The sequence below is a fragment of the Eulemur rufifrons genome, chromosome 25, assembly GCF_041146395.1.
Source record: "Eulemur rufifrons isolate Redbay chromosome 25, OSU_ERuf_1, whole genome shotgun sequence".
Lineage (NCBI taxonomy): Eukaryota > Metazoa > Chordata > Mammalia > Primates > Lemuridae > Eulemur > Eulemur rufifrons.
The window spans coordinates 5,164,601-5,181,956 of record NC_091007.1 but is presented as its reverse complement, the minus strand read 5'-3'; the positions used below and the strand labels follow the sequence as shown (position 1 = coordinate 5,181,956).

General features: G+C 38.4%; 1 protein-coding gene across 2 annotated transcripts in view; it reads left to right on the top strand.

The window, feature by feature from the left end:
• The window catches only part of USP6NL (USP6 N-terminal like), an 84,677-nt gene that overhangs the window by 40,728 nt on the left and 26,593 nt on the right, over positions 1 to 17,356 (top strand). For both annotated transcript variants that reach the window (XM_069458980.1, XM_069458981.1), the window contains exons 5-6: positions 6,806 to 6,886; positions 15,320 to 15,427. In XM_069458980.1, the coding sequence (XP_069315081.1) occupies positions 6,806 to 6,886; positions 15,320 to 15,427 (189 nt within the window). The remainder of the gene's footprint in view (positions 1 to 6,805; positions 6,887 to 15,319; positions 15,428 to 17,356) is intronic.

Here is a 17,356-nt window from a genome sequence, read left to right as displayed (position 1 = left end):
GGAAGGTCAGGTGAGACAGTAGGTGGGAGATTATCGGTGGCTTTCGGGGTGTTGTATTAGTGAAGTGAAATGGCAGTGCTGGTTAAGGGAAGGCAGATACTGTGTAGCTGGGGAATGAATGAGAAGGAAGTGGCAAATAATGGTGAGCAGTTTGTAAATTCTGCCTCTGTTGAACTTTGCATCCGTCTCCTTTGAGTGGGAGCATGAGGATTTGTCCTGCCCTCTGTCATCACCTTGCTTGTCCAGTTTCCTGACTTCACTCATCCCTGGGCCCCACTCTTGCCTCTTGCTCACTGATGCCACTGGAGTACACTCATGTCTCCATTCCCCTCTTCTCTCCCAGCTCAAAGTTTGTTGCAGGCTGTTGTAATGACTCGCACATACCTTCAACTTCTTGAGTTTCTTGCTTCTTTTAGGCTAAACTACAACCCCAGTCAAAGCCTTCTTCCTGCCTTTCCAATGCCTGCATCTGCATGGCTAAGTGCACCTGGAAAAGACACACACCTGTGCTGACTGGTTTTACTTGAAATTCATTATCACAAACCTCAGCTGGGCCATTAATGCTGCCTGGAAATCCCACTGTCGACATACTCGCCCACTTCAAACCTCCAGCACCTCCTTCTCTGTCCTTCCTCCCTATCCTTTCTTCCATGTTCTTCTTATTTCTAATAAGAAAATCGAAGCGATCAGAAGAGCACATCCGTGAGCTCCCCTGTCTCCCTCTGCCTGTCTGTGCCGATTACTGTGAGTACATACGTTGCTTATTCAGGGACATGACTCGCTGATGCTCCCTCTCTCCTGAATTCTTTCTCTTTCTACTTGCTTGTTCCCCTAAGAGAATACTCTATTATTACTCCCATAAAAAAATATTTTATTGACCCCATTTTCTCTTTAGCTGCTGCCCTGGTTTTGTTTCCCTTACAGCAAACCTTGAAGAAGGTATCTCTACTCTTTCTTTCCTGTTTCTCTTCCACTCTTCTGTCTTTCATTCCTTCCTATCCGATTTTCAACTCCCCACCCCATTGCCATTATCAGGGTCTGTAATTACGCTGTAGGATCCCATCAAGTAGCCAGTGCTCAGTCTTCTGCTTCACCTTCCAGGGTGTCTGATGTTCCTGTCTCTTTCTTAACCCAGTCTCTGTGCTTGGCCTTCAGAACCCCATACTCTCCTCCTGTTCTCCTTTCCACTGGCTGCTCTTCCTCAGTTTCTTCTGCGTGTTCCTTCTCTCTTCCTTCATCCTGCACCTGGGGTGCCTTGTGACCCAGGCCTTTCCTGTCTGTACTTTCTTCCTTGGTGATGGATCTTTTGGCTTTAAATGCAACTCTGTTGGTGACTTGGCTCCCTGAACCTTGGACTTTGCATATGTACACTTCACTGTCTAGACTTGGATGTTTGACTTGTATGTATACTTAGATTTCTAATAAATGAATGTCCAACCTGGAATTTCTATGATTCTCTTCAAATGTATTCCATTAACAAACTCCCCATCTAGTAAATGGGAACTCCACTCTTGTAGTTGCCCACACTAACATCTTACGAGCTGTCTCTGGCTTTCCAGCTTCACATCCCGTGTCTCATCCGTCAGCAAATCCTTAAAGATGTATTCAGAATGGAGAACTCCTCCCTCCTCCACTTCTGCCACTTGGCCCACCTTGGTCCTTCTATGGAGCTTCCAGTCCTCCTGCTTCTGCCACTGCCCCCTCCACACAGTCCCTGTTCACCAAACAGCCCCCGTGCTCCTGTTAACATAAGTAAGACCATGTCCCTCTCTGATCTGAACATACCTAAGGGTCCCCTGTCACCCACAGTAAAGGGAGAATCCTTAGAACGGCCTGCACAGCCCCGTGCGATCTGGTTTCTCATAGCTCTGATCTCTCCTCCTCCCACCCTCTCTTGCTCACTGCAGGCTCCTCGGTGTCTCTTGGACATGAGGCCTTTTTCTTCTTTCAGGCCACATTCCTCTTTCAGGCCTGGCCCCCCGCTGCTTCCTCTCCTGGCGCACCTCCAATAGCTACAAGGCTCAGTCCCTCATTTTCTTGAGGTATTTCCTCAAATGTCACCTTCAGAATAAGGCTGTCCCAGCCATCACATCTGAAATTGGAACGGCCTCTCCCTCCAGTGCTAATTATTGCCCTCCCTGCTTCATTTTTCTCTTTACCGCTTTATTTCACATTACGGATTTTGATTATTTCTTAATTTTGTCTGTTTCTCCCATTAGGGTGTAATCTATATGAGGATTTTAAAAAAAAAATGTGCTTTGTTCATTGCCTTATTCCTAGAACTTAGAACAGTGCTTAGCATACAGTATATGCTCAGTAAGTGTGGACTGGATGAATGAACGAATGAATGTAATGACTCCTTTATAACACTCTCGACTGGCAGAGATTGACCTTTCAGGTATTACAGTGTCCTTTATTTGAGAAATTAGGGAGAGAAGAGCTAGGAGGTATTTTTTAACAAAAGAGAGCCACCTTTGACAAAATAAAAATCTCTCTACCCAGTATTGACTTCTCTCTCCAATCTCCCCCTCCCCCCTTTTGTAATTTCCTGATCCATTCAGATGACAAAAGCAGTGTGACAGTGAGGAAAAGAAGAAATACAAGCCACTAGGAGGATGCTTCCTTGAGGAATGTCTGTTTTGAGAGACTTGCCTTTATAAAAAAGAACTCTTACTCAATGCAGCTAGGCTCGTAAATGGTTATTTACTCCAAAGTGTTTAATATAGTGAAGCATCACTAAAAAATGATCTATGCATACTTTCATAATTTATTTTAAAATAAGACATAATTTTATATTCACTTGTCAGTCTTTTACTGGGGCAGAGGCAGGGTTCTGAGGCCGCTGACTGAGGTTACATACGGCCTTTCCTGCTTAAACTGCGCTCTTATTGCCTGACCTGCCTTTTACAGTTTTGGGTTCTTTAAGATGTGCAAAGCAGTGTATGGCTAGAAACTCTTTAGTTTATCAGGGTATCCCCCCCAGATGTTGTGGTTTGAGTTCACGTCACGTATTCTGTGGTGACCGCCTTGTCCTAGTGGCCAACTCTACCATTTCTAGGAAACGAATACAAAATTTTATGTATGTTCTTTAACTGAATGAAATCAGTGAAAGTGATAGCCTTGCCGGTCTTCAGCCTTGACAGAACATGCCCGTGAAGCACGTGCTCGCTGCCGTTTGGGAAGACTTGTGCACCCATGCGCAGTCACGTCATCGCGGCTTTAGTTCCAGCTTTGCCGCTGTCGTATTTCGCAGGAGGCGGTTCTCAGTTTGCAGTGGGGTTGGTGGTGTGCAGTCCCTCGCCAGAGGATTAGGGTGGTGTTTACAGAGCGCTCTGGTTTCCCCTAAACAGGCACTTAAACAAATTAACAAACACACTTAGGATCTTTACTCTGTAGAGAACAATATTAATAATGGATTATATTGTTTCTTTGAGCTTATTGATGTTTTTAATAAAGAGGAAAGAATATGTAAAACTATGAGTATTCATAGATTCAGCCGTCCCTTCATGTAGTGCAGTATTTTGCATGGTGTACAGAATATTGGAGCCTATTTATGTCTTTTAAAACTGTCTTAATTTTATGTGGTTAGAAATCGAACTCAAGATACATGACTTTCCAATGTCAAAGTGTTCTATAAAAACTGACATGTTCCTTTTTGTACTTCTTGTCCTCTTCTGACCTCTGCTGGTGAAGTGTAGACATGCGTGATGCCGGTTAACCATCCTCATTCGCACGACCTAATTCTATGAGATGAAAGGCAAACTGTAAGAGATAGGAAAAACCAAACTGTTTTTCCTGCTCTCACACACAGCACAGCGCAGAATACTTCTTGTCGTCAAGATGTGTGTGTGTGTGTGTGTCTGTGGAGGTGGGACACAAGAGAGAAGGGGAGGACTTAGTAGTGATGCTCTTAATTCACGTCAGGGAATTGAAGGGTAGGAGCAGCATGTTTGGGAAAATAGTTTTGGATATGTTGAGTTTAAAGTATATGGTAAGGCTGGGCGCTGTGGTTCACACCTATAATCCTAGCACTCTAGGAGGCCAAAGCAGGAGGATTCTTTGAGGGCAGGAGTTCGAGACCAGCCTATGCAAGAATGAGATCCCACCTCTACTAAAAATAGAAAAAATTAGCCAGGTGTGGTACCGCACACCTGTAATCCCAGCTACTTGGGAGGCTTAGGCAGGAGGATCGCTTGAGCTCAGGAGTTTGAGGTTGCTGTGAGCGAGGCTGATGCCACTGCACTCTGCACTCTACCCGGGGCGACAGAGCAAGACTCTGTCTCAAAAAAAATATCTATTGAACTTTTAGGTGGGGATTCTAATATGCTGTTATATTCTAGTTTGTTTTGGTGGTGTTGAGTCTATGGCAAGATCATGTTCCTTAGCCTATTTTTCTAGGGCATTTAAGTTCACATTTGTCACACAGGAGTATGTTTTCAGTTGCTTCTTCAGAATAGTTGTTAGAATAGTTAGCTTCAATATGTTTGGTGAGCAAATATATTTTATCCATGAATTATAGATTCATGAGTGAGGGAGAAAGACTTTTTCATGTACATTCAAGTCTGTTATAGTTGAACTTACAGCATCATGGAGTTAACTTTTAAACTTGATTGAACTACTGATACATAATGTTACAGTCCTACAGCCTTGGGAGCTTTTCCCAAGGTATGTCTTTTTTTTTTTTTGCTATAGAGTAAAGGAAAGCATACTTAATGATTCTTAAAATTTTGTCTGTGTTTTATCTTTGCAGTGTGAGAATATATAGCATTTAAAATAATCTATATATATGATAAGCATTAAATTAGAATACAGAAGTGTGTCTTTAATAAAATGGATGACTACTTCCTAAAGTGATTCGTTGATATTTCATAGTCATAAAAATGAAAGATAGCAAGAGACCTGCTAGATCTCAGCAGGGTTGTTCCTGGCAAAGTGTATGTTATTATACTCTTGGGTTGGCTTGAATTATTTGGTGTTTTCCTGTTGGTGGAAAAAGGGATTATGCTTTGAAGAAGTCAGGGGAGGAAGTGCAGGAAAAAAAAAACCAAATGGCAATTTAGATCTATCTTAATTTTTCACAGCTTGGCCTTCTCTAAAGTCACATTTAGCAGAAACATTAATTAGATTTCAGTGCCCCACAGAGTTTTAAAATTAAACATATTTCTGGAACCATCTGCAACATTTTATCACTAATAATATAATGAAGAATATGCTTAGCCTTTTGAAAAATGGGAATTATAACAGAGTATCTTTTGTTCATGGGTGATTGTCTTTTATTATGAAAAACCCATCAAAATTTCTAAAAAGAGTCAAGAAGTAATTAAAGAGTTTTAAGAATATGCCTAAAAATAAAATTCTATAAAAATATTCTCATTGGTGAGACTCTTTTCCTAAATTCAGAATTTTCTTTGGGATTTTATGCTTTTTAGATCTAAAAATATTGGTGGTAAGCTTATATGCCATCTGCTAACAAAATGCCTGCCCGTTTGAGGCTGGATTGAAGACAGTCAGTAAGGAGCTGCTGTTTTCACCCATGAACTGTGGTTGCCTGAACGAGGGCAGAGGTCGGGGTGGAAGCCAGAGGCAGAAGATGTGGTGGCTTAGAGCGCAGGTCCTGGAGCCAGGCTGCTGGCTCTGACCCCTCTTCTGCACTTTGGTGAATTGGGACGAATCCCTCCTCCCTTTGTGCCTCTGTTTCCTTATTTTGAAACGGGGGTGATCATACTTACCTCATGGCTTATATTGAGCATACATCCGTGAGCATAGAACGTATCCTCAGAACTATTACCTTTCCTGCGTAGTTTTCTGTTTCCATCGCTTTTTATTCATGTACTTACTATGCTCTGCAGGCCTGAGTACTTAGGGCAAAACAAAATCCCTCCTCTTGGAAACCAAAGTAATAAGGAGCAAGCGTTTTCTGTCTCACCTTCCCCATTCCCCAGCTTTGCCCCAAATCTCTGCTTAGTGAGACGCACGGGCCCCTGCTCGGGCAGCCTCCCCATGCTTCCCCGTGTAAGCCCTTGGGAGTGGCCGTCGGCCCCGTGTGTCAGAGATGCATGCCTCCCATGCTGCCTAGAATGTTCTTTCCCACAGTGCACTTGGTAAAAACCCTAACAATCTCTCAGGTCTTCGTTTTGGGCTCATTTTCTCTGACATGCCAAGGTGGGTGTGACTGTCCTTCCTCTGTGACCTTGCTGTCACCTCTCCTGTCTCTGTGCCAGCACCTGCCATGGTGCTGTGTGTCCACATCAGTTGCCCTCAGCACCAGTAAACTTTCCTTACGACAGCAACTGTTTCCTGTTATTTTTGTATAATTTTCCTCTAGCATAGTGCTAACTATATATTAATCTCTCCATAAATAAATACCCACTTTAAAAAGCTAACTCTGTCACTAAAAACATTAATATGCTAGAATTTAGTAAAATACAAAAGAATTGAATTTTGAAGTTGTATTTTTGTTGCTTTGTAAAAAGATATTTTAAAATCTTCCTTTATTTTAATTTGTAGAATACACAAGATCTTCAGTGGTTAGTTTTAAAATGTTAGAAAATTTAAATAATCCCTTTCTCTATCTTTTTACCTGAATGGAGCATTTCCTATTAATCTAAATTTTAGCTATGGAATACTGTTGATACAACTCTAATGTTGTCCAACTTTTAAAAAGTTAGGATATTTGCTATCTAACATAGCGTAACTTTTTAAAGTAGTTCTTTTTAGCAGCATTTTTTTATTTTTTCTTTTTTGGTAATTTGTAAGTAAAGAAGCCTTGAACAGACAGTAATGGTGAATTTCAATTTTATTTTAGCAAAAGCACCTGGAAATTGAAAGAACTACCAAATGGCTGAAAATGCTAAAAGGATGGGAAAAATACAAGAACACTGAAAAGGTAATTTAAAATAAAGTTATTTCCATATGAAACTATATAAATTTAATGTGGATTTTCCCGGAAGTTCTTCTTTAATTATAAGAGTGTTGTAGTCATATTTGTTTTTGAAAATATATTTTAATTTAATTTAGCAATATGCTTCAATCTAGAAGTCCTTATGTTGTAAGTTACATGACACCCAGTTCAAATTGGTTTCAACAATTAAGAGGCTTTATTGGATGATCCAGAGGTAGGCTGGTTTTCAGGAGGGAGTGAACTCAGCTGCTTCCTTAGGTTGCCTGTAACTTACATTTCCCATCTCTTCCCTGCCTTCTGCAGTGTCAGCTTTATCTTGAGGTCGGCTTCCCTTTGGGGTCAAAAATCTCTGCAGCAACTGGAGCAGTTCCAGGCTTTATATCCATATGTCACATTGCTCAGAGAGACAGGGCTGGCCTCTGAAAGCTTTCCCTGAAGCAGGCTCAGTCTCCTTTTCCAAAAGCTTCTAGAAACCTCTCCTTAAATCTTTTTGTCTTGCATTGAGTTTGTGCTGAGTTTTAAAGAAAAATACACACATCCATTAATACGACCACCAATCTCATTAGAAAGATCTTTAAATAATGGGAAGGTATTAAGTTCTTGGTGGTAAAAGTTTTCCAAACTGCTAATTTTTACTTGAAAGGTCAATTGTTGTGACAACAAATACTGTCCCAGTTATTCTCCATCCAGTGGCCGGCTCACGTCACTTATTTTTGAGAAAATGTCTGCTGAAGACCCAAATCTGAGCTATTGGTTAGTCAGCTGTTCTTTCAAGTAATAACGGTGTTCTGTGAAAAAGATTGTGATTCAAACAATCTTATCATAAGTGCATTTTCTTGAGGCAACAGTTGTACTTCAGTAAGTAACCAAAGTGCTCTATATGTACTTGCCATTTTGTCGCTTCGTTTATGAATAATGTGCTCAACGTTGGAGATTAAATAAAATTAACACTTTTTACTGCTTCATTGAGGACATTCCTAAGTGACACTGACTTTCTTTCTAAACGGTGAAGGAAGAATCAGTGATGCCAGCACAGCACTACTGCTGCCTGGATTTGTGCCCCTAGCCAGGAGGTTTACCACCATCACTTTTCAGTCAGCGCAAGGCAACACAGTAAAAAAGGAAAACATTTTAGTCTTACTATGAAAATAGCTTTGCCATGCTTTTAGAACTGCTGACATCTAAGCCTCAGTTTCCTCATCTGTAAAATGGAGAAAATAGTGCCCATTTCAAAGGGATGAAGATTTCATGATTTAATGCATGTAAAGCACTTAGCATTGTCCCTTACATATAGTAAACATTCAGTAAATGTTAACTACCACTATTAATTTCTTGAAGGAAGGTTGAACAACAAAAAAATTTTAAAGGAAAAAAAAAAGATATCTTCCATCATCCAATCAGCAAAACACAACTGAGTTAACTGTTAGAGTTTTTGTCTATTTCCTCGTACTTTTTTTCTTATGTGGTCCTTTTTCCCACTTTTTCTGTAGATATAAATTATTGTGTATCAGCATTTGCCAAGACGAATTCCTGGGAGCATCAGTTCCTTGGGTTCTAATATATGTAGAAGCAGTATTGCCTATTGGTTAAGAGGCAGGTTCTGGAGCTAGACCATCTGGGTTCAAGCCCCAGCTCCGCCACTTACTAGCTGTGTGATCTTGGGAAAGGTAGTTAACCTTTTTCTGCCATGGTTTGTTCATCTGTAAAATGGGGAAAATAACAGTGCCTATTCCACAATGGTCATTGTGAGGATTCAATAACTTAATTTGTGTAAAGCATAGAATTGTGCCTGACACTTAGTATGCATTCAGTACATGTTGCTTATTATTAGATGAGAAAAGGGCTCTCGGTAGAAGAAAGTTGGGAAAATCAGAGCTCAACAAAGTTAAGCAGTGTTTCTTTACCATAGGACTCTTCAGTCTTTAATGTTATAACATGTGGTGTGGGTTAAGAGAGATCTTAAATTACGTGAAATTTATCTAACCATGGAAATCTTTTTGTCATGGACATCTTACAGAGCTAATGTCATTTTTCTTTTTAAGCATACTAAATATCCTTAGTCAGACTTATTATTTTATTTTCATCCTGTATGAGTTCATTTTGGGTTGTTGATTTTATTAACTGTCTGTTTTATCATTAGATTTAGAACTCAAGATATTTTTAAGAGGAGTCAGTTCAAAGTAGAATATTAGTTACAACATCTGTGCTCTTGTTTAATATTATGCTGTCTCTCAGATTGGCCTAAAGTTGACAACTACTTTACCTTATGTCTTTGTGGAAAGATTGCTCAAGTGGTAATTACAGGATAACTTTCAATGCACGGCACCTACACTTTAATCTCGCATTCAGTCTAATAAAATATTTGTAGAATTACATGGCTTTATGTTCTTCTCTAGTATACATATATCTATTAAAGTAGGTAAGCCTCTGTAAAAATGAGCAATTCTACCTGGCTATTATTCTGACAGCAACTCTGATTAATGCGTTTCCCATTAAGAGAGACTTTTAACAGTACTATTTCTTTGAAGTATAATTTTGAAGCACTCTCCCATAACTGTAATGCTTGAATCATTTGATGATGTATATGGTCCAATTTGGTGTGAAACAGATTGAACCTTCTAAAAGAATTACTACTTTTCATACCTAGTTTTAAATTGCAATGAAGTAAAAAACTAGCATGGATTTTTCTTCTCTTCCAAGGGGAAGTCTGTTTCCTCTCCACAAATTCCTTACTAGCATCAGTAGTAATACAGAGAAATTCTAAAAATATCTTGAAATAAAAATATATCTCTGGTAGAGAATATTTGGATTTTTAAGAACCCAAGCTTTAATGAAAAAAGTTTCCATTAATGTTGTTTGTGTTGCCCACGTGGTCTTGCAGTGACTGCCAGAGTGACTGTTCTCTCTGTTAAGTGAGGACCATAATGATTTAACTGGTCATGATATAATTGTGTCTGAGCTATAGCACAGCAAAGTACCTGCTACAGATACACATATTTTTTGTTGGTCAAATAACTGACTGGACCTTTGAGGCCATATTAACCAACATTTTATTTTACTGACTGGAAGGTGGAGGCATATCATTTAGAAATAAATTTCTCAAGGTCACATAGCTTGTTAGCAACAAGCAAGATATTATTCTCTGGCTGGACTCTAGAGCCCTTTTAATTATACCATCTTTCATGCTGGCTTTGCCTTTTGGTGTTTATCAAGAAAATAGAGTGTAGTTATGAAAGGCAATAGGGCCTTGTAGGATGGTTTAAAATTTTTTAGTTGCAGATTTGGGAGGCTTGGTGCTATTTGAAGGCAGAGACAAAGGAGCCAGTGGAGCAGGCACCATGGAGGAAAATGGAGAGGCAGTGAAGGCCAGAAGCAGCTCCGAGAGGGACTTTGGTTTCCTGTTGCACTCTTGCAGTTGGGGAAGGCCCGCAAACCGAGCCAGACTTGCTGGGTTGAAGAGTTTACTCACTGGCCACTGTAACGACATGGATTGGTACATTTGTCACTGTTTTGAGGTCACTAAAGTTAGAATAAAGTGCTGAGAACATTAGCAATTTCATGGAAAGTTTTTTTAGTTAGTAGACGATTAAATGTATCTGTAGGACTGAAATAGACTACTTGATTTTATTGGCAATTGAACAGAGATACTGGGGAAAAAAGGTAGATTTTAGGTAAGCTTTTTTTTTTTTTTAAATATTTATCAAATCCCAGAAATAAATTTGTAAAAGAATCTTAAAGGTGGTACTTTTCAAACTGGAATATTAAAATGTTAAAATTCAGTATATAGGATGTTTATATCATGGTTGTTAAGTCTGGATTCTGAAGTCAGGCTCTGACTGACTGAGTTTGAATTCGTAGCAGTTCCTTTTGAGCTAGTTACTTAACCTTTCTACATATTAACTTTTTCATTGTGAAGTGAGTTTGATAATAATAGTACCTACCTCTTTAGGGATATAGAAATATTACAAGGAATAAATTGATTTAGAATACGTAGCATAATGTCAGCTCAGAATAAATAATCGGAAAATGTTAGTGTAACAGTTGTTCTTAATCCTGTTATTGCTATGTGATTCATCATCATCCTCATGCCTGTTCCCACCCTCATTTCTCCTTCCTGGCGCACTCCTATTCAGTGTTGAGTTTCTTGTTGTTTTCTCTAAAGGAAATCTTTTCTAACTCCCACAAAGAATCGGTTCCTCCCTTCTTCCATACCTCTAAGATAGGCTCAGGGTGAGAGCCACAGCAGATTCTCTGCCTTTACCCCAACACCTTCGTCCTTAACCCTTTTTTGGGTTAGAATTGTATGTGTCCTTTTAGAGAAGGGCCGACCATCCCCCCATATCACCTGCTGCAAACCTTGACGGGGGCCCATAGCCTCCTTTTCCCACCCTGGCCCACGGCGGGGTCTGTCTCTACCACGACTTCTCCCATCAGGATGCGATGCTCAGCTGTGACAGCAATTAGTGCATGTGCCTATATTTTATTATTATTATTATTTTTTTTCTGAGACAGAGTCTCACTCTGTTGCCCAGGCTAGAATGCTGTGGCGTCAGCCTAGCTCACAGCATCCTCAACCTCCTGGGCTTAAGAGATCCTCCTGCCTCAGCCTCCCGAGTAGTTGGGACTACAGGCATGTACCACCACACCCGGCTAATTTTTTCCTATGTGTATTTTTAGTTGTCCATATAATTTCTTTCTATTTTTAGAAGAGACAGGGTCTCACTCTTGCTCAGGCTGGTCTCAAACTCCTGAGCTCAAACCATCCACCTGCCTTGGCCTCCCAGAGTGCTAGGATTACAGGCATGAGCTACCACGCCCAGCCGCCTATGTATTATTATAAAGGATTATCTATTTAAATTATAATTATCTGCTTTTGTATTTCTTTCCCCACTGTACTGTAGCGCTGAGATATTTTTCATGTTTGCAGCCATAGTACCCAGTAAGTATTGTCCGCGAAGCAGGTGTTTATTATAAGGTTTCATTTTAGAGTGAATGAATGATATTCCTTTATTAGCATAAATTGGGGACAGTGAGCTATCGCTTCCTACTGATAAATGCTGCTGCTTTAATAAAGCTGTAATTTCTAGGAGGCAGTGTGATTCGGCAGAAAGTCTCTGAGTTAGGAATAAGAAGATGGAACTCTGTGATCTAGGCAAGCCGCTCCTCTGTGCCATTTCCCTCCATTTAAAGTGGAAAACACCTGCTGGACCTACATTACAGGGTTGTTGTAAAAAATATGAAATACTGCGTTGACAGTTGAAAGATTATCAACAAATGTAAACTGGACCACTGTGCTGAAGAACAAGCACACGTCAGCATAATGTTGTGATTTGATGGAATTCCCACTTTGTTTTACAAATTTTCCAAAACTTCCATGACAGTTTGAAAATTTGTGAAGAAAGATGTATAACGTTAATAAGTTAGCCTGTTACGTAATAGTACAAGTATCTGAAACCAATCAGCAAAATTTAAAATTCTTAGAGTCTTATAATTGAATTCTTTTTTTTTTAACATGTGATTTTGTGTATGTATTTTGTTTTGTTACCTCCTACAGTTTGGATTCCAGAGACATCTTTTTTTTTTTTTTTTTGAGACAGAGTCTCACTCTGTTGCTAGAGTGAGTGCCGTGGCGTCAGTCTAGCTCACAGCAACCTCAAACTCCTGGGCTTAAGCAATCCTACTGCCTCAGCCTCCCGAGTAGCTGGGACTACAGGCATGCGCCACCATGCCCGGCTAATTTTTTGTATATATATATTTTAGTTGTCCATATAATTTCTTTCTATTTTTTAGTAGAGACGGGGTCTCACTCTTGCTCAGGCTGGTCTCGAACTCCTGACCTCGAGCGATCCGCCCGCCTCGGCCTCCCAGAGTGCTAGGATTACAGGCGTGAGCCACCGCGCCCGGCCCAGAGACATCTTTTTTATATTCCTTTTAAGTTTTTGGTACAATTATATTGTAATTATTTTAATGTTTTCTGCTGTTGGATTTTCTTAATATTTCCCTATTTTCTATTCCATGTATTTTATTAAGTCCATTTGGGCAAAGTATGTGCCATGGTCATGGAAAGGTGGTCTGTGTTTTTTATGAACTGTAAAATCAGTCATCTTTTACTAATTGGTAACATTTTTGTGTTTCCTTTGGGCAAGTTATTTAACCTCTTTGTGATTCACTTTCCCCACCTATAAAATTGAGTTATTGGTATAATTAAATGAGATAAATATCTGTAAATAGCTTAAAATAGTTTCCTGTACATAGTAAATGCCCCGTAAAAGTTGAGGTTTATTGTTACTGTGGGTGATGAAAATGACAATGTATCAGTGTTTCTTTCTCAACCTTTTCTGTATGTCCCTAATTTTCAATTTTAACTTGCTCTGGAGTAGCATGGGGACCATTAATTTTTTATTTCTACATGAAAAATTTCTACTTTCTCTTCTTAATTTAATCATGGCAATTTGATTTTTTTGAAAATCTATATTTAACTTTAGGATAAGTGAACAGTAATTTATGTACAATTATTGAGTACAGAATTGAAGAAAAAGCAATGAAATATCTTAAGTCTTTTCAAATAAATACAGTTTCAAACATGAGTCAGAGGTCTTATTTTACTTATTGAAAAATATCATATTTTACTCATTCAGGTCCCTTGAAGTCAATTTATTTACCTGCCATTGTATTCTGCTTTACTATTAAAATTTCACTTTTCACATTTGTAATAATCTCCACACTTCCTGGTGTTCATAGCAGATACTTACAGTACAGCATCTTCTTTAGAAATTTAGGAGATAATTTGAAGTTACTTTTATGGATGATATTCCTTTAAAAAGTACAGTTTACTATAATTTTGAAGTGAATGTAGATTACAAACTTCCTTCTGGAAAATAAATCTTAAATTTGCAATTAATTTAAGTTTGCAACTAATGGCTGTAAATGTTGAGTACATGGGAAATGTTGCAAGTCTTGCTTACAGTGAGCACATAGCCTCTCTGTGTACACTCCTCCAGGCAGACTTACTGCATGGGGTTGAAACTTCTATGATTCTAGTCACTACTACTGAAATCTCAAATTTGAGGCATAGTATGTTTACACCAAAAGAATAAAACAGATTCTGTACATCATTATCTAATGGAATCAACTTTACAGTATTCAGTGTTTCACAATAAAAGTTGCTCAACATTGCCACTCGCTTTCAACTGCATGATCAAATTTTCTTAAAGCTACTTCATGAGTTAGTTACTAAAGCTTTAGTTTTAAAAAATCTAAGTAGCGTAATAATAAAAGTTGAAGTCCTGTTTATTAGTTATCATAGCTCTTCAACATTTCAATTACTAAAATATGCATCTTATTTTCTCAGTCATAGCATTCAAATATATTATCGTGATCATAAATGCATCATTTACCTATTCTTACTCCTTAAGGGCTTCTGCCATAATTTGTTTAATCATTTCCCTGCTTGGACATCTATTTTTAAGTTTCAAAGTGTTATTGTGTACAACACTGGAATGACCGTAATAGATTTATTTGTATGTGATTTTTGAATAATTAGACTTGAGGAAAAAATAAAATTACAAAAAGATGGAGAAGTATATTGAATCTTAAGATGCTTAGGGCAATAGCAGTATACTCTCAAAGATCCAAAGAGTTGATCATACTGATGATTTGTGCCTAATTTCATTCAAAAGTGATTCCTTGATGGATATTTTCACTGTTTTTGTCTTACCAGATAGGATCAATGTCATTTAAGAAAAGGACAAAGGTTTTCCTGAAGAAATATCAAGAATTGAAATGAGGAGAGGGAAGAAGGAGAAAGACAGAAAATAAGAGAAAGAGGGAGGGAGGAAAGAAGGGAGGTGGCAGTGGGGCTCAAGCTGAAGATTGCTTATGGGATTAACGGAGGTATGAGATAGGAAGGAGTTGATACGTACTAGAATGCCCCAGAGAGAAGGTGGTAGGGAAGAGTTTAGGAGTGAGAGTACGCTGTCTACACTCCACGAGGACACTTTTGGCACAAGACAACCTTTTTGCTATTTGGAGCATCTTTTAGGTATATGGGGGAAAAGGAAGAAAGTGTGTAGTAAGTTAATTATACCAACAGGGAATGTGTAAATCAGATGTTCACAACTTGAAAAGAGCACTGATTATGCTTTTGTGCCACTTAAGGGACACTTGCGTAATGGCACGAGCATGCTAACCCGCTGGGCGTTCTGAACGATTTCTTGTTTATTCCGTCCTTCTGTGTCTCCCTGTTAGGATCTGAAAAACAGAGATGGCAGGATCTCAGTGTGCCTGTTGAAATGTATCACTTAATTGTCATGGATGCTTTGAAAATACAAGACTAACAAATCTTAATGACATCAGTTGAAGCGTCTAGTCTAAGCTTTTGTCAGTTTGTAACCTTCAGTTTCTTTTTCTTTTAATAAGTTTCATAGAAGAATTTACAAAGGAATCCCACTCCAGCTCAGAGGTGAAGTCTGGGCGCTCCTTCTTGAGATCCCTAAAATGAAAGAAGAAACAAGAGACCTTTACAGTGTGAGTAGCTAAAGCTAACCTGTTATTTTGGAATTAAAAAGTAAAATACATGTGTTGTAGCTTTCAAGGTATATGTAAGATTTTCATATCAACACTTAAAATTATAGTAAAATTACCTTACATTGGGTTTTGGAGGCCTATTACTTGTTTTGTAGATTGCAATCCACTTCTTAAATTTCAAACAGATACTTCAGGAAAAATGTCATTGTATCAATCAATCAATCAATCAATCAGTAAGTATCAAGTGCTTTTCAAATACTTAAATGATCAATTAAAGTACTTAAAATGATCAATTAATGTTGGGACATATTCATAGGGAAAATTGACTAACACCTGATTGTAGATGCTTGTTTGCAGTGTAGCATTAATAAAGAGATTTGTGGTGTCACTTTGATAGTTTATGGGAAAATAGCAGAATTCAATTTATCTTATACCTGCCTGCATGTGATTCTTTTCTTGTAGGGTGAAAAAAGAATTTGCCCCCAAGGTTATTAGGATATCTCTAGGTTTTATTATTTTTTAGTCAAAAGTTAAACTTTTGACTGAATGATAAGTAATATTTTCCTTAAATTAGGCAATGCAGTAAATGTACCTCCTTGTCATCTCAGCTATACCCTTTCTAAACCTAAATTTTATATTAACCTTTGAAAGGAATAAAAAATTTACATTTAAGAATCTTAGACCTACAGATTTTGAAATATATTCCTTACAAAATATGTATGAATAGAATAAATTAAAATCAAAGAAATGGGACAAAAGTTATTTATAGCTTAAACCCAAAGCCACTTACAAAGGCATTTGATGTTCTTTTGATTATATATATACACACACACACACAAACACATACACACACATACATATTTTTTTCATGTAAAATTTCTTCAAGATGAAAGTTAATACATACTGGTTAGTTTAAAGAGTTACTAATTGGTATGAATAAAAGATTTTTAAATTTAGCTGTTTGGACCGTATACAATCTATGGGTTTACACCTCAGAATTTGAGCGTTTCAAATTATTTTAAACTGTTGATTAGATGTTTGCATTTATTATCATAGTTTTAGAGCCCATGTTCAAAATGATGTCTGAGAGAACATGTAAAATATAACCCCAGCACCTAGTGTAGTGTGCCCGGCATATGGTACATGCTTGGTAGATATTTAATTAATGAAAGTAGAAAATTAATGAAAGTAAAAAGCACTTTTATTTACATGCTGTATTCATCTCCTAGGGCTGCTATAACCAAGTACCACAAACTGGGTGACTTAAAACTATCTGTTAATATCTCACAGTTTTGGAGGAGAAAAGTCTGAAATTAAAGTGTCGGCAGGACCATACTCTCCCCAGGCTCTGGGGTGGAGTCCGTCCTTGCCTCTTCCCAGCTTCTGGGGGTTGCCGGCAGTCCTTAGTGTTCCCGGGCTTGCAGCTGCATCGCTGCATCCGCCTCCTTCGTCACGTGGCCTTCATCCCTGTGTGTCTCTGTCTTTCCAGATGAGGACACCAGTCATTGGATTTAGGGCCCACTCTCATCCAGTGAGACCTCATCCTAACTTGCATCTGCAAAGACTCTATTTCCAAATACGGTCACATTCACACATTCCTGGTGGACATGAATTTTGGGGAGACACTATTCAACACAGCATACCTATTAATGGTAGAACTATAGTTTTCACTTATATTTTAGGCTTTTTCTATGTAGAATAAAATTATCCAATGATCAGTTAATATAAGAGCACCATTTAGTAAAACCTGATAGTGACCACAACAAAGAAAATGACTTGCCAACCAGTGCTTTCAAGCTTAAAATTCTCCACACTATCATAAACATTATTTTTATTATTTGAGTTTTCTTTGGCATCATTACTTAACCAGGTCTTCCCTTCCTGACCATCCTTTCTTGCTCTCTCTCTACCAAAGTGTATACATTGCTC